General features: G+C 53.0%; 1 protein-coding gene across 1 annotated transcript in view; it reads right to left on the reverse strand.

The window, feature by feature from the left end:
• The window catches only part of mtmr9 (myotubularin related protein 9), a 106,989-nt gene that overhangs the window by 73,050 nt on the left and 7,944 nt on the right, over positions 1-25,995 (reverse strand). Inside the window, exon 3 of the mRNA XM_072499042.1 lies at positions 3,660-3,833. Coding sequence (XP_072355143.1) covers positions 3,660-3,833 — 174 coding nt within the window. The remainder of the gene's footprint in view (positions 1-3,659; positions 3,834-25,995) is intronic.

The raw sequence follows: 25,995 nt of genomic DNA on the forward strand, positions 1-25,995 counted from the left end.
TTTCCTGGAACATGCATCTCTTTTGGTTCTTTTTCCTAGATAAACTAGTACCACATCCCGACTACTTTCTGTAAAATACCACTCGCGGGTACGACACCTGTAACTTAACGTTTGAGCTAGAACTATATAAACAGAAAACACCTTGTCAAGTAGGAAACGTGAAAATCCAATAAAAACATTTTTAAAAATTATGCCCATCCTATGATAGAAGAACATTATTGTCAAAGCTTCTCAGCAAGAAAATGCATCTGCACTCTCAATGTAATACAAGCTAACAGGTCACCTTCAACCAACCAAGGGCTGATGTAACCAATTAATACACAACTAAAATATATTTGATTGTGTTGTACCTTATGCTACAGAATTACATTTCTTAGATAATGATATTTAAAGAACTTCCAAAGTTGATCCTGCATTTTATATTCCCATGCTCAAAAAACAGTAAATGTATCATACTATAGCTATGATGCAGAAGTTCGGAAATAGTAATGCACCCTTATCTAATTTTAGAATGAACATATTAGTCTGGTCTGCATTAAACTTAGACATAGAGATAGAGAAAATTTAAATCTATATTTCTTGAACAATACAGATATATATATATATATATATATATATATATATATAATTGAATCCTGCAGAAAGAAGCAAATTGGTTGCAGTGAAATGTGAGATGAAAGGAAAGGGCAGGGAGCTATCTCAGTTCAGTGACTGATCATCTCATTTGTAATGCGCAAGCTGTTTTATTGTTCAGTTTTTGATCAACAGACAATAAACCTTGCCAGCTCCTGCTGAGACATTATAGCTGAAAACTTACAAATGTTCCAGTCTTGATTTCCACCTAAAAAAGCCAAATTCAAGCAGAGACTAAAAGACAGAGACATGATAAAACACCACGTGTTGGTAATTAAATTAAAATAGATGCTTACTTAATTTCAGCCATCGCCCCGATAGCTTTATTGGAATAGCCCATTTTCCAGAAGATTTATAAATCACAATTTGAATTTTAAAAGGTTTGGCCAAGTATTAGAGCATCTGTGAAGGATCTCAGTTTCACATAACTACCATGGGTATCATTAAATCACAATGGTGGCACGGTAGCATAGTGGTTAGCACAGTTGCTTCACAGCTCCAAGATCCCAGGTTCAAATCCCGGCTTGGGTCACTGTCTGTGCGGAGTCTGCACATTCTCCCAATGTCTGCCTGGGTTTCCTCCGGGTGCTCGGGTTTCCTCCCACAGTCCAAAGACAGGTTAAGTGGATTGGCCATGATAAGTTGCCCTTAGCGTCTCAAAAAAAAGTTAGGTGGGGGTTACTGGGATAGGGGAGGTGTGGGCTTGGGTAGGGTGCTCTTTCCAGACTCGATGGGCCGAACTGCCTCCTTCTGCACTGTAAATTCTATGATTCTATATCTCTTCCTAAAAAACAGTAGAAGTATAAAAGCAAATGACTGTGGATGCTGGAATTTGAAACAAAAACAGAAAATACCGGTCAATTTCTGAGGAGAGAGAAGAGAGCTAATGTTTAGTGTGGATGACTCTTGGTCAAAGGAGGACCTGGTTTAGCTTAAGCAAGCTAATCTGTTTTTCAGAAAATTGTTCATTTCTTTTTCTATCGACTATACCTACGCCTCCTTGCATTTGCATAGGTTAACAAATACATGAAAATCTGTTGCATGTCAAAAGCGGATATTTATGCTTCCTATATACATACACAAGCAACTGCCACATTACTTTCAGTTTATAACATGCAATAATCAAAATTACAGACTTCATTTTGCACAGGTTAATTTTACAGGATCAAAATATAACCTCAGAAATCTGTAGTCTGGAACGAGCATACTGGAAGAACAGAGACTAAGAAGGACGTGAAGGATAATGACCAATGGGTTTCACTGTGACTGGAAGGCTGTTTCCACTGGGCCCAGGACTAGATCACTTGCTTTTTGTCGTATTTGGACTTGAATGCCAGGGGTATAATTATGAAGTTTGCAGAAGGTACAAAAACTGGCCATGTCATTGATATATTTCTGAATACGGCAGAAAAATATCAATGGACTAGTTGGGCGAGAAGAACAGATGAAAATGGGGTTAAATCCAAAGAAATGCTGAGGTAATATATTTGTCAAGGGACAATAAGTAAAACAAAAAATGGTAAAGTGTAGCAGAACAGAGGGACTTTGGAGTACGTATCCAGATGGAGACTAATGGGTAAATAAGGCAGTCAAGGCGGCATACGCGATACTTAAATTTTAAGAGTTGAGAGGTTAATGCTAGAGCTGTATCAAACACTTGTTATATTCAATTTGAGGGAGAGCAGTACATTTAAAAGTAGTATTTTAATCTTAAATAAAAGCAATTATGAGGGCATGAAAACAGAGCTTGTTAAAGTGAACTGGCAAATATGTGCAAGGGACAAATCAACAAATGTCCAGTGGCATCAAGGTAAATGAGCTTGTTGTGCACATTGAAATCGGCCGGTACGATGTTGTGGGCATCACAGATGTGGCTGCAAGGGGATCAGGGCTGGGTTCTGAATATACAAAGATGTCTGTCCTATCGAAAGGACAGGCAGACGAGCAAAGGGGGCGGGTTGCATTGTTCGTAAGGAATGAAGTTAAATCAGTAGCAAGAAGCCATAGAGAATCAGAAGGCATAGAATCTCTGTGGGTAGAGTTGAGGAATCGCAAAGGTAACTTTTGGGGAGTTAGGTACAGGGCCCCTAGCAGTCGTCAGGATGTAGGGTAGAAAATAAATCAGGAGATAGAAAAGACATGTAAAAAAGGCAATATCATAATAATCATGGGTGATTTCAATATGCATGTGGACTGGGAAAATCAGGTTAGCAGTGGATGCCAAGAAAAGGAATTTGTGGAATGTTAAAGAGATGATGTTTTGGAGTTGCTTGTGGTAGAACCCACTAGGGAACAGACAATTCTGGATTTGGTGATGTGTAATGAGGCAGACTTGATGAGGGATCTTGAGATGAAGGAACACTTAGGGAGCAGTGACCACAATATGGTAGAATTTACCCTGCAGTTTGAGGGAGAAGCTGCAACCAGATGTAACGGTCTTACAATTAAATATGGGTAAATACAAAGACATGAGGGAGGAGCTGGCCAGAGTTGATTGGAAAAGGAGTCTAGCAATATCACATTTTGTTTAAATTCTTTAATTTGCTTATGAAAGTGCATGCTACAGAGCTTTAGAAATTAAAAGCAAATGCATAATTAAGTTCATGACTGTGTGCAGTTAATTGAAGCAACTTGCAGAAATAGAGATAAAAAAATCACCAACTCAATCTTTAAGAAGATAAACTCAATGTAAGAAGGCTGTGGGGGCCAAGTCACCAAATGTCTTTAAGAAATTACTTTGATTAGGAAAGCTTCAGGTACAATGGAAATTACATGGCATAACATGGATACATTTTTATCAATAACTCAAGTTTCCGGCCCTGTCCGTATGCACTTCGCAAAGTATAGTATGAAAGATGAATGAAATCTGATCTTAAAGCAACCTGCAACACACATCCCTAACAAAGCCTTAACGTTTAGCCTATGAATATGAATAGAAATGAAAAATATTAACAGAAAACACTAGATGACAGTATTTACCAGACTACTATTCGAGACAAACTGTTGTAATCATCTTTCATACTCACCATTCCGTTCTTTTTGTGGTAGTAACTGAGGACAGGGAAGCGACCACCTTGACGAAATGTAGCAACTTTTTTCAGAGTCTCATCGTCAATTGATTTTGGTACGATGACAATGGGAGGATAGGAGGTGCAGACAGTGAAATCTTTATTGATGTAGCTTAGTCTCCATTCATCTGTCTGAGAGGAGAAATGAGCATATAGTAGTTGGGTAGTGCAGAACTTGTAGCACTGATAAAAGAGACACAATGGCAAACCTTTTTGTCTTGCACTCATCAGGACAGATTTTCAAGAATACCAATTGTAAAGGGAATAACAATTTATACTGCATTCTGGTCAAAGGTGGAGTAGGGCTGATTCAGGACCGAAAGGGATTATACATTGAGGCAGGGCATATGGGAGAGTTGTTAAATGAATACTTTGCATCTGCCTTTATCAAGGATGCAGATGTAACACAGGCCATGGTGAAGAGGGGGTAACTCTGCTGTTAGATGCTGGTGGTATTGGATAAACTGTCGGTACTTAAAGTTGACAAGGCACCAGGACTAAATGAGATGCATCCAAGGATACTGAAGTGATGGTGGAAATTACAGGGGCACTGGCTGTTTACCTTCAGTTTCCCCTAGACTCCAGAGGACTGGAAAATTGCAAATTACCCCTTGCCCAAAAAGATAGCAAGGATAAGACCAGCCAGTCCAATTTCAGTGGTGGGGAAGCTTATCGAAACAATTATTTGGAATAGAATTACTAATCACATGGAAAAATGTGGGTTGATTAGGAACATGGGCAGCACGGTAGCACAGTGGGCAGCACGGTAGCGCAGCACAGTGGGCAGCACAGCGGGCAGCAGTGGGCAGCACGGTAGCTTCACAGCTCCAGGGTCGCAGGTTTGATTTCTAGCTTGGGTCACGGTCTGTGCGGAGTCTGCATGTTCTCCGTGTGTTTGCGTGGGTTTCCTCCGGGTGCTCCGTTTCCTCCCACAGTCCGAAGATGTGCAGGTTAGGTGGATTGGCCATGGTAAATTGCCCTTAGTGTCCAAAAGGGGAGGTGGGGTTACTGGGGTACAGGGATAGGGTTGAGGTGTGGGCTTAAGTAGGTTGCTCTTTCCAAGTGCCCCCTTCTGCACTGCAAATTCTCGGGATTGCCTCAGGGGAAATGATGTTTAACTGACTTTGGACTTCCTCCTTCCATAGCTCATGGAATAAAAGGGACAGAGAAACGGGAATACAGAATTGGCTGAGTAATAGAAAACAGTGAGTATGGTTAACAGATATTCTTCAGGCTGGAGGAAGGTTTGTAATGGTTTTCCCCAGGAGTTGGTGTTGGGATCCTTGCTTTTCCTGATATATCTCAATGATGAAATTTTCAGAGTTTGCAAATGATACAAAACCTGGAAGCCTTTTAAATGGAGGACAAATTCAAAAGGACACAGACAAGGTGGTGGACTGGGCAGATAAATTCCAATGCGGAGAAGTGTGTGCTGATGCATTTTGGTAGGAAGAACATGGACAAACAATACAAATTAAGGAGTACAATACAAAAGTATGTGTAGGAGCGGAGGGACCTGGGTATATATGTGCATAAGTCATTAAAGGTGGCTGCACAAGGACAGAAGGTGGTTAATAAAGCACACAACATCAGAGGCCTTATTAATATAGAGGCACAGAGTACCATTGTAAGTAAGTTTTGTTGAAGTAGTCTCAAGCACTGATTCGGCCTTAAATGGAGTATTGTGTCCAGTTCTTGTTATGATCCCATTTGATATTATAACTGGACAAAAAGATCCCAGAATGGAACCATCGGTCAAAAGACTATAACTTTTACTGTATTTTTAAAAGTCAATAAACGGAGTCACAGGACTACTAATAGTTTTAACAAGAAAAAATTATTAATCATGAACAAATTACATTATGATACAACACTCCTTTACTCCCTCCTGAACTTAACAAATGCACACAGATTTTAAGATTAACACAGATTGCCAAGTACATCGCAGGTTACAATAGTCTCCTTAACACAAAGTCCCTTTTAAGTACATATGATGACTGTGAACAAATATACACAGTCTGCTCTGAATCCAAGTTAGTGTCTGTGGTATTCTCCTCAGAATTCCCCCAGATGATCCTTATACCGTGAGTTATCTTGCTTACTGAACTCCAGGGTCAACACGAGTGATTTGAAATTCCGCTTTAAAAAAGTCACATTTCTAAATCTTCTTCTAAATTATGCGTTCCTTTCGCCGCTTCCATCAAGGTTTTGCACCTTCCCCATCAGTTTCACTTTGTCTTAAAGGCTTTTACACAAACTGAGGTCCAGCCACCGATTTCACAATTATTTCAAATAACGTCTCCATAAGACCTTAAGAGGAGCAGAATTAGGTTACTCGGCCCATCAAGTCTGCTCCGCCATTCAATCATGGCTAATTGTTTGCTCATCCCCATTCTCCTGCCTTCACCCCATAACCCCTGATCCCCTTATTAATCAAGAACCTATCTATCTCAGTCTTAAAGACACTCAGTGATTTGGCCTCCACAGCCATCTGCGGCAAAGAGTTCCACAGATTCACCACTCCTCTGGCTGAAGAAATTCCTCCACATCTCGGTTTTAAAGGACTGTCCCTTTAGTCTGAGATGGCGTCCTCTGCTTCTAGTTTTTCCTACAAGTGGAAACATCTTCTTCACGTCCAGGCCTCGCAGTATCCTGCAAGTTTCAATAAGATCCCCCCCCTCATCCTTCTAAACTCCAACGAGAACAGACCCAGAGTACTCAAACGTTCCTCATATGCCAAGTTCTTCATTCCAGAGATAATTCTTGTGAACCTCCTCTGGACCCTTTCCAAGGCCAGCACATCCTTTCTCAGATCCCGGGCCCAAAACTGCTCACAATACTCCAAATGGGGTCTGACCAGAGCTATATACAGCCTGAGAAGTACATCCCTGGTCTTGTATTCTAGCCCTCATGACATGAAAGCTAACATTGCATTTGCCTTAACTGCCGACTGAACCTGCACGTTAACCTTAAGAGAATCATGAACAAGGACTCTCAAGTCCCTTTTGTGCTTCTAATTTCCTAAGCATTTTCTCATTTAGAAAATAGTCTAGTCCTAAATTCCTCCTTCCAAAGTGCATAACCTCTCATTTTTCCACATCATATTTCATTTGCCACTTCATTGCCCACTCTCCTAGCTTGTCCAAATCCTTCTGCAGCCCCCTTGCTTTCTCAATACTACCTGTCCCTCTTCAGATCTTTGTATCATCTGGAAACATAGCAACAGTGCCTTCTGTACCTTCTTCCAGATCATTAATGTATATTATGAAAAGTTGTGGTCCCAGCAGAGACCCGAGGCACACTACTAGCCACCAGCTGCCATCCTTAAAAAGATCCCTTTAACTCCACTCTCTGCCTTCTGCCAGTCAGCCAATCCTTTATCCATGCCAGGTTCTTACCCTTAACACCATGGGCTCTTAACTTATTTAAGAGTCTCCTACGCGGCACCTTGTCAAAGGCCTTCTGGAAATCTAAATAAATCACATCCACTGGATCTCCTTCGTCTAACCTCCTTGTTACCTCCTCAAAGAACTCAAACATATTTGTCAGACATGACCTCCCTTTGACAAAGCCGTGCTGACTCAGTCCTATTTTATCATCACTTCCAAGTACTTTGCCATCTCATCTTTAATAACAGACTCTAAAATCTTACCAATAACCAAAGTCAGGCTAACCAGCCTATAATTTCCCGTCATCTGCCTTCCTCCCTTCTTAAAAACAATGGTGTTACATTAGCCGCTTTCCAGTCCTCTAGGACCCTTCCTGCCTCCAGTGATTACGGAGAGATCATCACCAATGCCTCCATAATTTCCTCAGCTATCTCTTTTAGGCCCCTGGGGTGTAGACACTCCAGTCCAGGTGACTTAGCCACCTTCAGACCTTGCAGTTTCCCCTGAACCTTCTCCTAGATGATTTGGAGTTGAGGACCAAAGGCAATGTGTCCAAGTTTGCAGACGACACTAAGATGAGTGGTAAAGCAAAAAGTGCCGAGGATGCTGGAAATCTGCAGAGGGATTTGGATAGGTTAAGTGAATGGGCGAGGGTCTGGCAGATGGAATACAATGTTGACAAATGTGAGATTATCCATTTTGGTAGGAATAACAGCAAAAGGGATTATTTAAATGATAAACTATTAAAACATGCTGCTGTGCAGAGAGACCTGGGTGTGCTACTGCATGAGTCGCAAAAAGTTGGTTTACAGATACAACAGGTGATTAAGACAAATGGAATTCTGTCCTTCAAATAGAGGGATGGAGTTTAAGACTAGGGAGGTTATGCTGCAATTGTCTACGGTGTTAATGAGGCCACACCTGGAATATTGTGTTCAGTTTTGGTCTCCTTACTTGAGAAAGGACGTACTGGCACTGGAGGGTGTGCAGAGGAGATTCACTAGGTTAATCCCAGAGCTGAAGGGGTTGGATTACGAGGAGAGGTTGAGTAGACTGGGACTGTACTCATTGGAATTTAGAAGGATGAGGGGGGATCTTATAGAAACATAAGATTATGAAGAGAATAGACAGGATATATGCGGGCACGTTGTTTCCACTGGCGGGTGAAAGCAGAACTAGGGGCATAGCCTCAAAATAAGGGGAAGTAGATTTAGGACTGAGCTTAGGAGCAACTTCTTCACCCAAAGGGTTGTGAATCTATGGAATTCCTTGCCCAGTGAAGCAGTAGAGGCTCCTTCATTAAATGTTTTTAAGATAAAGATAGTTTTTTAAAGAATAAAGGGATTAAGGGTTATGGTGTTCGGGCTGGAAAGTGGAGCTGAGTTCACAAAAGATCAGCCATGATCTCATTGAATGGCGGAGCAGGCTCGAGGGGCCAGATGGCCTACTCCTGCTTCTAGTTCTTACGTTCTTCGTGATGGCTATTGCACTCACCTCTGCCCCCCGCTTCTCCTGGAGCTCTGGCATCCCACTGGTGTCTTCCACAGTGAAGACTGATGGAAAGTAACTATTCAGTTCATCTGCCATTTCTTGGTTTCCTATTATTACTACTCCAGCCACGTCTTCCAATGTCTATTTTTGCTTCTCTCTTACCTTTTATATATTGAAAGAAACTCTTCCTATCTTCTTTTATATCACTAGCTAACTTGCACTCATATTTCACCTTCTCTCCCCTTATTGCTTTTTTAGTTGTCCTCTGCTCGCTTTTAAATGATTGCCAATCCTCTGGCTTCCCACTAATCTTTGCCAACTCGTCATTTATCATAAACTATTACAGATATATTTCTTGCCTCTCACGATCCAATGCCTTCTGAACTCTGTTACTTTACTGAAAAGCAATCTGTTCTGGTTTGCAGTTTCCTCTGTTCCGTTAACTCCGCACTTCTTGGAAACTTCTCTAATTTCCTTAACTAAGTGGACTTGAGGATTCTGGCATCTGTTTTCTTAACCATTACTCCATTGTCGGACTCTCTTTGTAGCAAGGCTGAGAGAAGTGTTCCTTCTTTTGCTTCTAAAACCAAATGAATTGCTTTTAGAAGAGCTGTGAAAGCTGCCTTTATTCTCACTACCTATCTCCAACTGCCATCAAATTAGCTAAACTAAAACTTACCTACCTTACAAGGCCCCAGTTGCTAAGCAACCAATGCTGGTTTCTTTACTCATCATGCCGTGGCTCACCCCAAGCACAACAGAATTATAATTGGATTTGTCCTGCGTGAATCGAACTGTAGGTTTTACGCTACCAGGCGTAACTGCCTTTGTTTTCCTAACATGCTGTTCATACAATATCCTAGATTTTATTAATAGTGGCAGAGTACAAGAGTAGGGAGGATAGGCTTTAACTAGTTAAAAAGGCCGAGAGTTCAGGAGAGGTTAGTAAAGTTTCCTGAATAAATAATAGAAGAGGATATAGAAAGCAGCAGAAATCTAGCATCAGGCACAACAGAAAAGGGGATAGCCATGAGAAGGGAGGCAGTCAACACAGGACTGAGGGCACTGTACCTGAATGCACGCAGTATATGAAACAAGGTAAATGAGTTTGTGGCACATTGAAATTGGCTATGATGTTGTGGGCATCACAGAGACATGGCTGTAAGGGGATCAGTGCTGGGATCTAAATAGCCAAGGATTTGTGACCTATCAAAAAGGACAGGTAGATGGGCAGAAGGGGAGGGTTACACTGTTAGTAAGAAATGAACTTAAAATCAATAGCAAGAAGCGATATAGGGTCGGAAGGTGTAGAATCTGTTTGGGTAGAGCTGAGGAATCGCAAAGGAAAAGAAAACCCTGATGGGAGTTATGTACAGGTCCCTGAGCAGTAGTCAGGATGTGAAGCAGAAAAAAATCAGGTGACAGAAACGCCATATAATGAATGAATGAAAGAAAATCACTTATTGTCACAAGTAGGCTTCAAATGAAGTTACTGTGAAAAGCCCCTAGTCGCCACATTCCGGCGCCTGTTCGGGGAGGCTGTTACGGGAATCGAACCGTGCTGCTGGCCTGCCTTGGTCTGCTTTCAAAGCCAGCAATTAATAATACAATATTATTATATTGTATTACAATAATCATGGGGGACTTCAATATGCAGGTGGACTGGGAAAATCAGGTTGGTGGCAGATCCCAAGAAAAGGAATTTGTGGAATGTCGACAAGATTTTTTTTTGGAGCAGCTATTGGTAGAGCCCACGAGGAAACAGGCAATTCTAGATTTGGTGATGTGTAATGAGACAGACTTGATTAGGGAACTTTAAAGTAAAGCAACCCTTAGGGGGCAGTGACCACAATATGATAGAATTTACCCTGCAGTTTGAGGGAGAGAAGCTGCAATCAGATGTAACGGTATTACAACTGAGTAAAGGCAACTACAAAGACATGAACGACGAGCTGGCCAGAGTTGATTGAAAAGGGCTCCTAGCAGGGGCTGTGGAACAGCATTGGCAGGAGGTTTTGGGGGTTATTTGGGAGGCAAAAGAAATTCACCCCAAGGAGAAGGAAACATCCATGAGGGAGGACGAGGCATCCATGGCTGCAAGGGAATTCAAGGACAGCTCAAAAACAAACAAAAAGGCAGACAAGATGGTGAGGATTAGTGGGAAGCCAGAGAATTGGGGAGCCTTTAAAAGCAAGCAGAAGACAGCTAAAAAAAAAAGCAACGGCGGGGGGGTGGGGAAGAGATGGGAGATGAAATAAGAGTGTAAGCTAGCTAGTAATATAAAAGAAAATAGCAAGAATGTTTTTTCCATATATAAAAGGTAAGAGAGAGGCAAGTTTGGATATTGGACCGCTGGAAAATGAGGCTAGAAAAATCGTAATGAGGAACAAAGAAATAAGTCATGAAATGGTTTCAAGGAAGAAATAGACATATTTCTGATTTTTTAAAAACGAGTTAAAGAGATATGGGGAACAGGTAGGGTTTGAGACCAGGAAGAGATCAGCCATGATCTGATTGAATGGCTGAGCAGGTTCGAAGGGTTGAATTGCCGACTTCTGTTCCTAATTCCTATATTCTTTGCATCAATCTTCACAGTGGAAGACACCAGTGGCATAAGGGCTAAGGCAGAGGATATGGAGAATAGGTCGAAGAGGCAGAATCTCAGGATCATGAGGTTGCAGGAGGGCATGGAAGGCCCGAGGCCGACCCAGAGTTTTTTTTGCAATGTTTGCAAAGTTGTTGGGGGAGGATCAGAGTCATTGTGTCCCCCACCCCCAGTTTGCTCGGAGGTCACAGGCGGAGCCACCACGAGCAGTAATAGTGTGTTTTCAGAGCTATCGGAAGAAGGAGAGAGTCCTGAAATGGGCCAAAGAAAATCAAGAGGTGAAGTGGAAAGGCAGCGGTATTCGAATATACCATGATGTCACGGCAGAGTTGGCAAAGAGGCAGCCGGCCTTTCACAAGGCAAAGTTGGGGCTGTGTGGAGTTTGCACTTTCTGCTAGTGTCTTCCTGGGCTTCCTCCGTGTGGTCCGGAGTCCTCCCACAGTCTAAAGATGTGTGGGTTAGGTGGACTGGCCATGCTAAATTGTCCCTGGTATCCAAAAGGTTAGGTGGTATTACTGGATTACAGTAGGGTACTGTTTCAGAGGGTCAGTGCAGACTTGATGGGCTGTGGCCTCTTTATGCACTGTAGGGATTCTACCATTCTATGAACGCTGTAATGTTTTTTTTTGTATATAGATATGGTTAATTGAAACTTATAATTCTGCATTGACGGTGTAGCCATTTAAAATTGCCACCTGCAAAGGACTATGGGAATTGTGGTCAATTTGGGACACAGACAGGTACACAGCCTGTGTATTGTGCAAAGAAACCAGACCTGGTAAGAAACTCCCAGTTCAATAAAGATCGATCACCATTTTCCCCAAGACAACAGCATGTGCATTAAGGACCATCAACGATAGCAGACTAACCAGCGCCATCTCCCCTTATTTGGAAAGGCCTACGTGCCTGGGACAATGATAGCTAGGACCCGCCCAGCCATCGAGGTATTCGCCTCTTAATTGGCTAAGATCGATGAGGGTGATCGAAACCCTGTCAATCCATTGGACCTGGAGTAAGGACCTCCCAAAAGGTTGCGAAAGAGACAAAGGATAAAAAGCCCTGCGCACTAGGGATCGGCCTCTTTTGGGGCCGGCCTGTGTGTGACCAACTGCAGCAGAACAACCAAGTTCACGGACCCGTGACCATTTCCTGAAGGACGAGCCCAGCTGAGATGAACCCAACAACTTCCAACCAACCACGTGGACCCGGATAAAGGCCTTATCTCACACAGTGCCGGTCACTCAAAGTTAAGTAAAGGTCATCTTAAGTTATTAGGTGTAGTTTAGTACGGAGCCGCGTGTATTATTGCATAGAGATACAAGTCCTGTGTTATTAATAAACTGTGTTTTTGAGCTAACATACTGGTTGTGTGGTCATTTGGTCAATATAAGAAACAGCTTGTGGTTCACCTAAAGGGCAAAAAGGCACCAACGGAGTTGGGGATATGGATTAAAGTAGGAATCCGAGTACTATGTGGTCCAAAATGGAGGATGGGGATGTTCAAGAGTTTGATCTTGTACTTTATTTGGGTCGGCAAAGTGGCAAGGATGCGAAGGTCAGTCCTTCAGAGGGACCAACAGTCAGGGAGCTTGGCGTTATCTGATATATACTATTGGGCAGCGAATGTGGAGAAGGTGTTGGTGGTGTGGGGATCTGGGCATGGATGGAGTTGAAATCATGTAGGGGGTCTGGGTTGAGGGCACTAGCGATGACCATGTTCCCGTTCTCGCCAGTGAAATATTCGTCAAATCCAATGGTTGTCTCCACCCTGAAGCTACGGTGACAAATTTGGTATCATTTTAAATTGGGGGCAGCATAGAAGTGTGTCTGCGTGAATCAAATGTTTGAACCTGCGAGGTTGGAAACCACTTTCGGGAGGTGGGAAGAAAAGGGGTAGGGAGGAATGGGGGATCTGTTCTTGGAGGGGCGATTTGCGAGTTTGGAAGAATTGGTGAAATTTGGGCTTGGAGGTCGGACTTATCAGATACCGCCAAGTTGACAATTTTGCAAAATGGATCTTTCCGACATTCCCTGCGGCGTCACCAACCTCGTTGACGGAGAGGGTTCTTTTCCTTGCAGGGTCGGAGGAGGGGAATAAAAGGCTTGGTTTAATGCAGCTTATACAGGGCTCATCTGACTAGGTCCAAAATGAGTTGTTTTTTTGTGGAGTGGAGGACATGTGCGAGCGCTGTGGAGGGGTTGCGACTAACCATGTGCACATGTTCTGGTCGTGTCCTAAGCTCGTGGGGTTCTGGGTCTCCTTCTTTAGCACCATGTCGACGATTCTGAAAATTGAGCTGGAGCACTGTCCCTTATTGGCCATATTGGTGGTGCCTGATTTGCCGGAGCTGCAAACGGATTTGGGGGCTGATGTTCTGGCCTTCGTCTTGCTGTTTGCTCAAAGGAGAGTGTTCACAGATGGAGGTGAGCTTATCCACCCAGTGCCTCAGTGCGGCTGGGATATCTGATGGAGTTCCTATACCTCAAGAAAGTAAAGTACACCCTAGAGGGGAGCAATTGAGGGGTTCTACCGAAGGTGGCAGCAGTTTATTATGTATTTCAAAGAGCTCATCACCGTTAGTTGCTCATAGAACAAGTACATAGAACATAAGTGCAGAAGGAAGCCATTCGGCCCATCGAGTCTGCACCGACCCACTTATGCCCTCACTTCCACCCCATCTCTGTAACCCAATAACCCCATCTAACCTTTTTGGTCACGAATGGCAATTTATCGTGGCCAATCCACCTAATCTGTACGTCTTTGGACTGTGGGAGGAAACCGGAGCACCCGGAGGAAACCCACGCAGGCACGGGGAGAACGTGCAGACTCCGCGCAGACAGTGACCCAGCGGGGAATCGGACCTGGGACCCTGGCGCTGTGAAGCCACAGTGCTATCCACTTGCTACCCATGATGCCTGGGGCAGGGGGTTGTGGTTGTGTTGTTTTGGTGTTGTGTAAAATGGAAAATGTTTGAATAAAAAAATATTTTTTTAAAGTTTCATTCTTGAGGAAATGGACAAAGATGTTTGCTGGACTTAGACCTCGGGATCGCATGGCAATACTACCTATTTGGGTATACATAGTCGTTAAAATGGAACTCATCTCCTCACAATGTGGCCCACCTATTTGTGCTAGAAGGCACAGATTTCACATATCGCACCTTGTTCTTTGCAGGCTCGAGCATGTATTGTACCTTTTTGAACTAAAAAAAAAAGCTTGGGGGACAACCATTCCCTGGTCCATTTCCCATGGCTATGCCTTGACCAGAGTAATTCAGCCTGACGTGAAGCCAAACAAAAGCTTGGCAGTTGACGGTCTTCTGGTGCATTTTCCATAGCAACACCTCTACCAGAGTCCACTTGCCAACCAATCAGTAACCTCTTCTCATGGAGTACAAGTTGTTGTTCCCTTCACAACTGGTATTTTTGAAAATCTGTCCTGATGAGCGCAGGACAAAAATTAAAATGAAATGAAATCGCTCATTGTCACAAGTAGGCTTCAAATGAAGTTACTGTGAAAAGCCCTAGTCGCCACATTCCGGCACCTGTTCGGGGAGGCTGCTGGCCTGCCTTAAAAGCCAGCTATTTAGCACAGTGTGCTAAACCAGCCCCTTCTTAAAATTAGCAAATATTTATTATTCAAAATGCTACCTTACAGATTGAACAACGTATTTGCAACAAAAGCTGCATCTTTTAAAAGATTCCTAGGCAGCTATTACCCTTTTTGACAAGTTATACTTTCCTAAAAAAAAAAAAAAAACGAACTCAAGTATGTACTCGTGAGATGGCAATTTCAGGGAAAATTATGCTTGCATAGCACAAATGACAAAAATAGCGAAAGTGACAGCATACCGAATATCCTTATAATAAAAGCAAAATACTACAGATGCTGGAAATCTGAAATAAAAACAGAAATGTTGGAATGCAGATCTGGCAGCATCTGTGGAGAGAGAAACAGAGTTGGTGTTGAATCTGAAGAGTCATACAGACTCAACACTAATTCGATTTCTCTCGCCTAGGTCCTGCCCAACCTGATTTTGTCCCAGCATTTTCTGTTTTGACATTGAATATCCTTGGTAGATTTTAAAATAATATTACCGGCTGCCAAGGCCCAAAGCTCTGGGTATCGTTCCCTAAATTTCTTTGTCTCTCTTCTTTTGTCCTTTAATCTGCTCCTCAAACCTACCTCTTTGGGCCAAGCTTATGGTCTCCTGCCCTACTAACTCCTTGTGATTCCGGCTCAATTTCTGTTTGATGCGCTTGTAAAGCTTCTTGGAACGTTTTGCTATGTTAAGGGGTGTTATATAAATCCATGCTGTCATTGCAGTTTTCTCCCATCTCAAATTCTGTAAAATAAATCTTTTTTAATAAACCCTTACATTGAGACAAATCAGATGTAGGAGAAGAGATCCTCTTCCAAACAAAAATGCAAGCTGTTTTTTTCAAACACATGCAAATTCTCATCTAAAAGCCAAAACAATGCTATGTAACATGGAAATAGAGCGATCCTTTTGTTTTAACTTCCATTTTTTAAAACTGTTGTTTGCTCTATCTTTATTCCAAGATTAGTCAGAGATTTACAGCATGAAAACAGGCCCTTAAGCCCAACTTACCCATGCCGCTCAATTTTTAACCACTAAGCTAGTCCCAATTGCCTGCATTTGGCCCATATCCTTCTATACCCATCTTTGCCATGGTAAGAAGTCTTACAACACCAGGTTAAAGTCCAACAGGGTTGTTCCGAATACGTAGGATTTCGCAGGCCAGATGGTGGAGGATGAATGTAATGAGACATGAATCCCAGGTCCCAGTTGAGGCCGCTCACGTGTGCGGAACTTGGCTATAAGTTTCTGCTCGGCGATTCTGCGTTGTCGCGCGCCCTGAAGGCCGCCTTGGAGAACGCTTACCCGGAGATCAGAGGCTGAATGCCCTTGACTGCTGAAGTGTTCCCCGACTGGAAGGGAACATTCCTGGTGATAGTCGCGCGATGTCCGTTCATTCGTTGTCGCAGCGTCTGCATGGTCTCGCCAATGTACCACGCTTCGGGACACCCTTTCCTGCAGTGTATGAGGTAGACAACATTGGCCGAGTCGAACGAGTATGTACCGCGTACCTGGTGGGTGGTGTTCTCACGTGTAATGGTGGTATCCATGTCAAGAGGGGGGTCGGCGTCGGGGGGGGGGGGGGTCGGCGCCGGCGCCGAGGGGGGGGGTCGGAGGGGGGGGGCAAGAGGAGTCGTCGTCGTCGACGTCGTCGAGGGGGGAGGAGTCGACGTCGACGGTCGCGAGGGGGGGAGGGAGTCGACGTCGTCGAGGGGGGGGAGTCGTCGTCGTCGTCGAGGGGGGGGAGTCGTGTCGTCGACGTCGTCGAGGGGGGGAGGAGTCGTCGTCGTCGACGTCGTCGAGGGGGGGGAGGAGTCGTCGTCGTCGACGTCGTCGAGGGGGGAGGAGTCGTCGTCGTCGACGTCGTCGAGGGGGGGAGGAGTCGTCGTCGTCGTCGTCGTCGAGGGGGGGAGGAGTCGTCGTCGTCGACGTCGTCGAGGGGGGGAGGAGTCGTCGTCGTCGACGTCTGTCGAGGGGGGGAGGAGTCCGTCGTCGTCGACGTCGTCGAGGGGGGGAGGAGGTCGTCGTCGTCGACGTCGTCGAGGGGGGGAGGAGTCGTCGTCGTCGACGTCCGTCGAGGGGGGGAGGAGTCGTCGTCGTCGACGTCGTCGAGGGGGGGAGGAGTCGTCGTCGTCGACGTCGTCGAGGGGGGGAGGAGTCGTCGTCGTCGACGTCGTCGAGGGGGGGAGGAGTCGTCGTCGTCGACGTCGTCGAGGGGGGGAGGAGTCGTCGTCGTCGACGTCGTCGAGGGGGGGAGGAGTCGTCGTCGGTCGACGTCGTCGAGGGGGGGGAGGAGTCGTCGTCGTCGACGTCGTCGAGGGGGGGAGGAGTCGTCGTCGTCGACGTCGTCGAGGGGGGGAGGAGTCGTCGTCGTCGACGTCGTCGAGGGGGGGAGGAGTCGTCGTCGTCGACGTCCGTCGAGGGGGGGAGGAGTCGTCGTCGTCGACGTCGTCGAGGGGGGGAGGAGTCGTCGTCGTCGACGTCGTCGAGGGGGGGAGGAGTCGTCGTCGTCGACGTCGTCGAGGGGGGGAGGAGTCGTCGTCGTCGACGTCGTCGAGGGGGGGAGGAGTCGTCGTCGTCGACGTCGTCGAGGGGGGGAGGAGTCGTCGTCGTCGACGTCGTCGAGGGGGGGAGGAGTCGTCGTCGTCGACGTCGTCGAGGGGGGGAGGAGTCGTCGTCGTCGACGTCGTCGAGGGGGGGAGGAGTCGTCGTCGTCGACGTCGTCGAGGGGGGGAGGAGTCGTCGTCGTCGACGTCGTCGAGGGGGGGAGGAGTCGTCGTCGTCGACGTCGTCGAGGGGGGGAGGAGTCGTCGTCGTCGACGTCGTCGAGGGGGGGGAGGAGTCGTCGTCGTCGACGTCGTCGAGGGGGGGAGGAGTCGTCGTCGTCGACGTCGTCGAGGGGGGGAGGAGTCGTCGTCGTCGACGTCGTCGAGGGGGGGAGGAGTCGTCGTCGTCGACGTCGTCGAGGGGGGGAGGAGTCGTCGTCGTCGACGTCGTCGAGGGGGGGAGGAGTCGTCGTCGTCGACGTCGTCGAGGGGGGGAGGAGTCGTCGTCGTCGACGTCGTCGAGGGGGGGAGGAGTCGTCGTCGTCGACGTCGTCGAGGGGGGGAGGAGTCGTCGTCGTCGACGTCGTCGAGGGGGGGAGGAGTCGTCGTCGTCGACGTCGTCGAGGGGGGGAGGAGTCGTCGTCGTCGACGTCGTCGAGGGGGGGAGGAGTCGTCGTCGTCGACGTCGTCGAGGGGGGGGAGGAGTCGTCGTCGTCGACGTCGTCGAGGGGGGGAGGAGTCGTCGTCGTCGACGTCGTCGAGGGGGGGAGGAGTCGTCGTCGTCGACGTCGTCGAGGGGGGGAGGAGTCGTCGTCGTCGACGTCGTCGAGGGGGGGGAGGAGTCGTCGTCGTCGACGTCGTCGAGGGGGGGAGGAGTCGTCGTCGTCGAGGGGGGGAGGAGTCGTCGTCGTCGACGTCGTCGAGGGGGGGAGGAGTCGTCGTCGTCGACGTCGTCGAGGGGGGGGAGGGATCGTCGTCGTCGACGTCGTCGAGGGGGGGAGGAGTCGTCGTCGTCGACGTCGTCGAGGGGGGGGAGGAGTCGTCGTCGTCGACGTCGTCGAGGGGGGGAGGAGTCGTCGTCGTCGACGTCGTCGAGGGGGGGAGGAGTCGTCGTCGTCGACGTCGAGGGGGGAGGAGTCGTCGTCGAGGGGGGGAGGAGTCGTCGTCGTCGACGTCGTCGAGGGGGGGAGGAGTCGTCGTCGTCGACGTCGTCGAGGGGGGGAGGAGTCGTCGTCGTCGACGTCGTCGAGGGGGGAGGAGTCGTCGTCGTCGACGTCGTCGAGGGGGGAGGAGTCGTCGTCGTCGACGTCGTCGAGGGGGGGAGGAGTCGTCGTCGTCGACGTCGTCGAGGGGGGGAGGAGTCGTCGTCGTCGACGTCGTCGAGGGGAGAGGAGGAGTCGTCGTCGACGTCGTCGAGGGGGAGGAGGAGTCGTCGTCGACGTCGTCGAGGGGGAGAGGAGGAGTCGTCGTCGACGTCGTCGAGGGCGGGGGGGGAGGAGTCGTCGTCGACGTCGTCGAGGGGGGAGGGAGGAGGAGTCGTCGTCGACGTCGTCGAGGGGGAGGGGGAGGAGTCGTCGTCGACGTCGTCGAGGGAGGGGAGTAGGGGGAGGAGGAGTAGAGGGGGGAGGAGGAGTAGAGGGGGGGAGGAGGAGTAGAGGGGGGGAGGAGGAGTAGAGGGGGGGAGGAGGAGTAGAGGGGGGGAGGAGGAGTAGAGGGGGGAGGAGGAGTAAGGGGGGGGAGGAGGAGTAGAGGGGGGGAGGAGGAGTAGAGGGGGGGAGGAGGAGTAGAGGGGGGGAGGAGGAGTAGAGGGGGGGAGGAGGAGTAGAGGGGGGGGAGGAGGAGTAGAGGGGGGGGAGGAGGAGTAGAGGGGGGGGAGGAGGAGTAGAGGGGGGGGAGGAGGAGTAGAGGGGGGGGAGGAGGAGTAGAGGGGGGGGAGGAGGAGTAGAGGGGGGGGGGAGGAGGAGTAGAGGGGGGGGGAGGAGGAGTAGAGGGGGCGGAGGAGGAGTAGAGGGGGCGGAGGAGGAGTAGAGGGGGCGGAGGAGGAGTAGAGGGGGCGGAGGAGGAGTAGAGGGGGCGGAGGAGGAGTAGAGGGGGCGGAGGAGGAGTAGAGGGGGCGGAGGAGGAGTAGAGGGGGCGGAGGAGGAGTAGAGGGGGCGGAGGAGGAGTAGAGGGGGCGGAGGAGTAGTAGAGGGGGCGGAGGAGGAGTAGAGGGGGCGGAGGAGTAGTAGAGGGGGCGAGGAGTAGTAGAGGGGGCGGAGGAGTTGTAGAGGGGGCGGAGGAGTTGTAGAGGGGGCGGAGGAGTTGTAGAGGGGGCGGAGGAGTTGTAGAGGGGGCGGAGGAGTTGTAGAGGGGGCGGAGGAGTTGTAGAGGGGGCGGAGGAGTTGTAGAGGGGGCGGAGGAGGTGTAGAGGGGGCGGAGGAGGTGTAGAGGGGGCGGAGGAGGTGTAGAGGGGGGGCGGAGGAGGTGTAGAGGGGGCGGAGGAGGTGTAGAGGGGGCGGAGGAGGTGTAGAGGGGGCGGAGGAGGTGTAGAGGGGGCGGAGGAGGTGTAGAGGGGGCGGAGGAGGTGTAGAGGGGGCGGAGGAGGTGTAGAGGGGGCGGAGGGGAGGTGTAGAGGGGGCGGAGGAGGTGTAGAGGGGGCGGAGGAGGTGTAGAGGGGGCGGAGGAGGTGTAGAGGGGGCGGAGGAGGTGTAGAGGGGGCGGAGGAGGTGTAGAGGGGGCGGAGGAGGTGTAGAGGGGGCGGAGGAGGTGTAGAGGGGGCGGAGGAGGTGTAGAGGGGGCGGAGGAGGGGGCGGAGGAGGTGTAGAGGGGGCGGAGGAGGTGTAGAGGGGGCGGAGGAGGTGTAGAGGGGGCGGAGGAGGTGTAGAGGGGGCGGAGGAGGTGTAGAGGGGGCGGAGGAGGTGTAGAGGGGGCGGAGGAGGTGTAGAGGGGCGGAGGAGGTGTAGAGGGGCGGAGGAGGTGTAGAGGGGGCGGAGGAGGTGTAGAGGGGGCGGAGGAGGTGTAGAGGGGGCGGAGGAGGTGTAGAGGGGGCGGAGGAGGTGTAGAGGGGGCGGAGGAGGTGTAGAGGGGGCGGAGGAGGTGTAGAGGGGGCGGAGGAGGTGTAGAGGGGGCGGAGGAGGTGTAGAGGGGGCGGAGGAGGTGTAGAGGGGGCGGAGGAGGTGTAGAGGGGGCGGAGGAGGTGTAGAGGGGGCGGAGGAGGTGTAGAGGGGGCGGAGGAGGTGTAGAGGGGGCGGAGGAGGTGTAGAGGGGGCGGAGGAGGTGTAGAGGGGGCGGAGGAGGTGTAGAGGGGGCGGAGGAGGTGTAGAGGGGGCGGAGGAGGTGTAGAGGGGGCGGAGGAGGTGTAGAGGGGGCGGAGGAGGTGTAGAGGGGGCGGAGGAGGTGTAGAGGGGGCGGAGGAGGTGTAGAGGGGGCGGAGGAGGTGTAGAGGGGGCGGAGGAGGTGTAGAGGGGGCGGAGGAGGTGTAGAGGGGCGGAGGAGGTGTAGAGGGGGCGGAGGAGGTGTAGAGGGGGCGGAGGAGGTGTAGAGGGGGCGGAGGAGGTGTAGAGGGGGCGGAGGAGGTGTAGAGGGGGCGGAGGAGGTGTAGAGGGGGCGGAGGAGGTGTAGAGGGGGCGGAGGAGGTGTAGAGGGGGCGGAGGAGGTGTAGAGGGGGCGGAGGAGGTGTAGAGGGGGCGGAGGAGGTGTAGAGGGGGCGGAGGAGGTGTAGAGGGGGCGGAGGAGGTGTAGAGGGGGCGGAGGAGGTGTAGAGGGGGCGGAGGAGGTGTAGAGGGGGCGGAGGAGGTGTAGAGGGGGCGGAGGAGGTGTAGAGGGGGCGGAGGAGGTGTAGAGGGGGCGGAGGAGGTGTAGAGGGGGCGGAGGAGGTGTAGAGGGGGGCGGAGGAGGTGTAGAGGGGGCGGAGGAGGTGTAGAGGGGGCGGAGGAGGTGTAGAGGGGCGGAGGAGGTGTAGAGGGGGCGGAGGAGGTGTAGAGGGGGCGGAGGAGGTGTAGAGGGGGCGGAGGAGGTGTAGAGGGGGCGGAGGAGGTGTAGAGGGGGCGGAGGAGGTGTAGAGGGGGCGGAGGAGGTGTAGAGGGGGCGGAGGAGGTGTAGAGGGGGCGGAGGAGGTGTAGAGGGGGCGGAGGAGGTGTAGAGGGGCGGAGGAGGTGTAGAGGGGGCGGAGGAGGTGTAGAGGGGGCGGAGGAGGGTAGAGGGGGCGGAGGAGGTGTAGAGGGGGCGGAGGAGTGTAGAGGGGGCGGAGGAGGTGTAGAGGGGCGGAGGAGGTGTAGAGGGGCGGAGGAGGTGTAGAGGGGGCGGAGGAGGTGTAGAGGGGGCGGAGGAGGTGTAGAGGGGGCGGAGGAGGTGTAGAGGGGGCGGAGGAGGTGTAGAGGGGGCGGAGGAGGTGTAGAGGGGCGGAGGAGGTGTAGAGGGGGCGGAGGAGGTGTAGAGGGGGCGGAGGAGGTGTAGAGGGGCGGAGGAGGTGTAGAGGGGGCGGAGGAGGTGTAGAGGGGGCGGAGGAGGTGTAGAGGGGGCGGAGGAGGTGTAGAGGGGGCGGAGGAGGTGTAGAGGGGGCGGAGGAGGTGTAGAGGGGGCGGAGGAGGTGTAGAGGGGGCGGAGGAGGTGTAGAGGGGGCGGAGGAGGTGTAGAGGGGGCGGAGGAGGTGTAGAGGGGGCGGAGGAGGTGTAGAGGGGGCGGAGGAGGTGTAGAGGGGGCGGAGGAGGTGTAGAGGGGGCGGAGGAGGTGTAGAGGGGGCGGAGGAGGTGTAGAGGGGGCGGAGGAGGTGTAGAGGGGGCGGAGGAGGTGTAGAGGGGGCGGAGGAGGTGTAGAGGGGCGGAGGAGGTGTAGAGGGGCGGAGGAGGTGTAGAGGGGGCGGAGGAGGTGTAGAGGGGGCGGAGGAGGTGTAGAGGGGGCGGAGGAGGTGTAGAGGGGGCGGAGGAGGTGTAGAGGGGGCGGAGGAGGTGTAGAGGGGGCGGAGGAGGTGTAGAGGGGGCGGAGGAGGTGTAGAGGGGGCGGAGGAGGTGTAGAGGGGGCGGAGGAGGTGTAGAGGGGGCGGAGGAGGTGTAGAGGGGGCGGAGGAGGTGTAGAGGGGGCGGAGGAGTGCAGAGGGGGGCGGAGGAGGTGTAGAGGGGGCGGAGGAGGTGTAGAGGGGGCGGAGGAGGTGTAGAGGGGGCGGAGGAGGTGTAGAGGGGGCGGAGGAGGTGTAGAGGGGGCGGAGGAGGTGTAGAGGGGGCGGAGGAGGTGTAGAGGGGGCGGAGGAGGTGTAGAGGGGGCGGAGGGTGTAGAGGGGGCGAGGAGGGTAGAGGGGGCGGGAGGAGGGGTGTAGAGGGGGCGGAGGAGGTGTAGAGGGGGCGGAGGAGGTGTAGAGGGGGCGGAGGAGGTGTAGAGGGGGCGGAGGAGGTGTAGAGGGGGCGGAGGAGGTGTAGAGGGGGCGGAGGAGGTGTAGAGGGGCGGAGGAGGTGTAGAGGGGCTGAGGAGGTGTAGAGGGGGCGGAGGAGGTGTAGAGGGGGCGGAGGAGGTGTAGAGGGGGCGGAGGAGGTGTAGAGGGGCGGAGGAGGTGTAGAGGGGGCGGAGGAGGTGTAGAGGGGGCGGAGGAGGTGTAGAGGGGGCGGAGGAGGTGTAGAGGGGGCGGAGGAGGTGTAGAGGGGGCGGAGGAGGTGTAGAGGGGGCGGAGGAGGTGTAGAGGGGGCGGAGGAGGTGTAGAGGGGGCGGAGGAGGTGTAGAGGGGGCGGAGGAGGTGTAGAGGGGGCGGAGGAGGTGTAGAGGGGGCGGAGGAGGTGTAGAGGGGGCGGAGGAGGTGTAGAGGGGGCGGAGGAGGTGTAGAGGGGGCGGAGGAGGTGTAGAGGGGGCGGAGGAGGTGTAGAGGGGGCGGAGGAGTGTAGAGGGGCGGAGGAGGTGTAGAGGGGGCGGAGGAGGTGTAGAGGGGCGGAGGAGGTGTAGAGGGGCGGAGGAGGTGTAGAGGGGGCGGAGGAGGTGTAGAGGGGGCGGAGGAGGTGTAGAGGGGGCGGAGGAGGTGTAGAGGGGGCGGAGGAGGTGTAGAGGGGCGGAGGAGGTGTAGAGGGGGCGGAGGAGGTGTAGAGGGGGCGGAGGAGGTGTAGAGGGGGCGGAGGAGGTGTAGAGGGGGCGGAGGAGGTGTAGAGGGGGCGGAGGAGGTGTAGAGGGGGCGGAGGAGGTGTAGAGGGGGCGGAGGAGGTGTAGAGGGGGCGGAGGAGGTGTAGAGGGGGCGGAGGAGGTGTAGAGGGGGCGGAGGAGGTGTAGAGGGGGCGAGGAGGTGTAGAGGGGGCGGAGGAGGTGTAGAGGGGGCGGAGGAGGTGTAGAGGGGGCGGAGGAGGTGTAGAGGGGGCGGAGGAGGGTAGAGGGGGCGGAGGAGGTGTAGAGGGGGCGGAGGAGGTGTAGAGGGGGCGGAGGAGGTGTAGAGGGGGCGGAGGAGGTGTAGAGGGGGCGGAGGAGGTGTAGAGGGGGCGGAGGAGGTGTAGAGGGGGCGGAGGAGGTGTAGAGGGGCGGAGGAGGTGTAGAGGGGGCGGAGGAGGTGTAGAGGGGGCGGAGGAGGTGTAGAGGGGGCGGAGGAGGTGTAGAGGGGGCGGAGGAGGTGTAGAGGGGGCGGAGGAGGTGTAGAGGGGGCGGAGGAGGTGTAGAGGGGGCGGAGGAGGTGTAGAGGGGGCGGAGGAGGTGTAGAGGGGGCGGAGGAGGTGTAGAGGGGGCGGAGGAGGTGTAGAGGGGGCGGAGAGGAGGTGTAGAGGGGGCGGAGGAGGTGTAGAGGGGGCGAGGAGGTGTAGAGGGGGCGGAGGAGGTGTAGAGGGGGCGGAGGAGGTGTAGAGGGGGCGGAGGAGTGTAGAGGGGGCGGAGGAGGTGTAGAGGGGGCGGAGGAGGTGAGGGGGCGGAGGAGGTGTAGAGGGGGCGGAGGAGGTGTAGAGGGGGCGGAGGAGGTGTAGAGGGGGCGGAGGAGGTGTAGAGGGGGCGGAGGAGGTGTAGAGGGGGCGGAGGAGGTGTAGAGGGGGCGGAGGAGGTGTAGAGGGGGCGGAGGAGGTGTAGAGGGGGCGGAGGAGGTGTAGAGGGGGCGGAGGAGGTGTAGAGGGGGCGGAGGAGGTGTAGAGGGGCGGAGGAGGTGTAGAGGGGGCGGAGGAGGTGTAGAGGGGCGGAGGAGGTGTAGAGGGGGCGGAGGAGGTGTAGAGGGGGCGGAGGAGGTGTAGAGGGGGCGGAGGAGGTGTAGAGGGGGCGGAGGAGGTGTAGAGGGGGCGGAGGAGGTGTAGAGGGGGCGGAGGAGGTGTAGAGGGGGCGGAGGAGGTGTAGAGGGGGCGGAGGAGGTGTAGAGGGGGCGGAGGAGGTGTAGAGGGGGCGGAGGAGGTGTAGAGGGGGCGGAGGAGGTGTAGAGGGGGCGGAGGAGGTGTAGAGGGGCGGAGGAGGTGTAGAGGGGGCGGAGGAGGTGTAGAGGGGGCGGAGGAGGTGTAGGGGCGGAGGTGAGGGCGGAGGAGGTGTAGAGGGGGCGGAGGAGGTGTAGAGGGGGCGGAGGAGGTGTAGAGGGGGCGGAGGAGGTGTAGAGGGGGCGGAGGAGGTGTAGAGGGGGCGGAGGAGGTGTAGAGGGGGCGGAGGAGGTGTAGAGGGGGCGGAGGAGGTGTAGAGGGGGCGGAGGAGGTGTAGAGGGGGCGGAGGAGGTGTAGAGGGGGCGGAGGAGGTGTAGAGGGGGCGGAGGAGGTGTAGAGGGGGCGGAGGAGGTGTAGAGGGGGCGGAGGAGGTGTAGAGGGGGCGGAGGAGGTGTAGAGGGGGCGGAGGAGGTGTAGAGGGGGCGGAGGAGGTGTAGAGGGGGCGGAGGAGGGTGTAGAGGGGGCGGAGGAGGTGTAGAGGGGGCGGAGGAGTGTAGAGGGGGCGGAGGAGGTGTAGAGGGGGCGGAGGAGGTGTAGAGGGGGCGGAGGAGGTGTAGAGGGGGCGGAGGAGGTGTAGAGGGGCGGAGGAGTGTAGAGGGGCGGAGGAGGTGTAGAGGGGGCGGAGGAGGTGTAGAGGGGGCGGAGGAGGTGTAGAGGGGGCGGAGGAGGTGTAGAGGGGGCGGAGGAGGTGTAGAGGGGGCGGAGGAGGTGTAGAGGGGGCGGAGGAGGTGTAGAGGGGGCGGAGGAGGTGTAGAGGGGGCGGAGGAGGTGTAGAGGGGCGGAGGAGGTGTAGAGGGGGCGGAGGAGGTGTAGAGGGGGCGAGGAGGTGTAGAGGGGCGGAGGAGGTGTAGAGGGGGCGGAGGAGGTGTAGAGGGGGCGGAGGAGGTGTAGAGGGGGCGGAGGAGGTGTAGAGGGGGCGGAGGAGGTGTAGAGGGGGCGGAGGAGGTGTAGAGGGGGCGGAGGAGGTGTAGAGGGGGCGGAGGAGGTGTAGAGGGGGCGGAGGAGGTGTAGAGGGGGCGGAGGAGGTGTAGAGGGGGCGGAGGAGGTGTAGAGGGGGCGGAGGAGGTGTAGAGGGGGCGGAGGAGGTGTAGAGGGGGCGGAGGAGGTGTAGAGGGGGCGGAGGAGGTGTAGAGGGGGCGGAGGAGGTGTAGAGGGGGCGGAGGAGGTGTAGAGGGGGCGGAGGAGGTGTAGAGGGGGCGGAGGAGGTGTAGAGGGGGCGGAGGAGGTGTAGAGGGGGCGGAGGAGGTGTAGAGGGGGCGGAGGAGGTGTAGAGGGGGCGGAGGAGTTGTAGAGGGGGCGGAGGAGTTGTAGAGGGGGCGGAGGAGTTGTAGAGGGG

This window comes from Scyliorhinus torazame, chromosome 4 (genome assembly GCF_047496885.1).
Source record: "Scyliorhinus torazame isolate Kashiwa2021f chromosome 4, sScyTor2.1, whole genome shotgun sequence".
Lineage (NCBI taxonomy): Eukaryota > Metazoa > Chordata > Chondrichthyes > Carcharhiniformes > Scyliorhinidae > Scyliorhinus > Scyliorhinus torazame.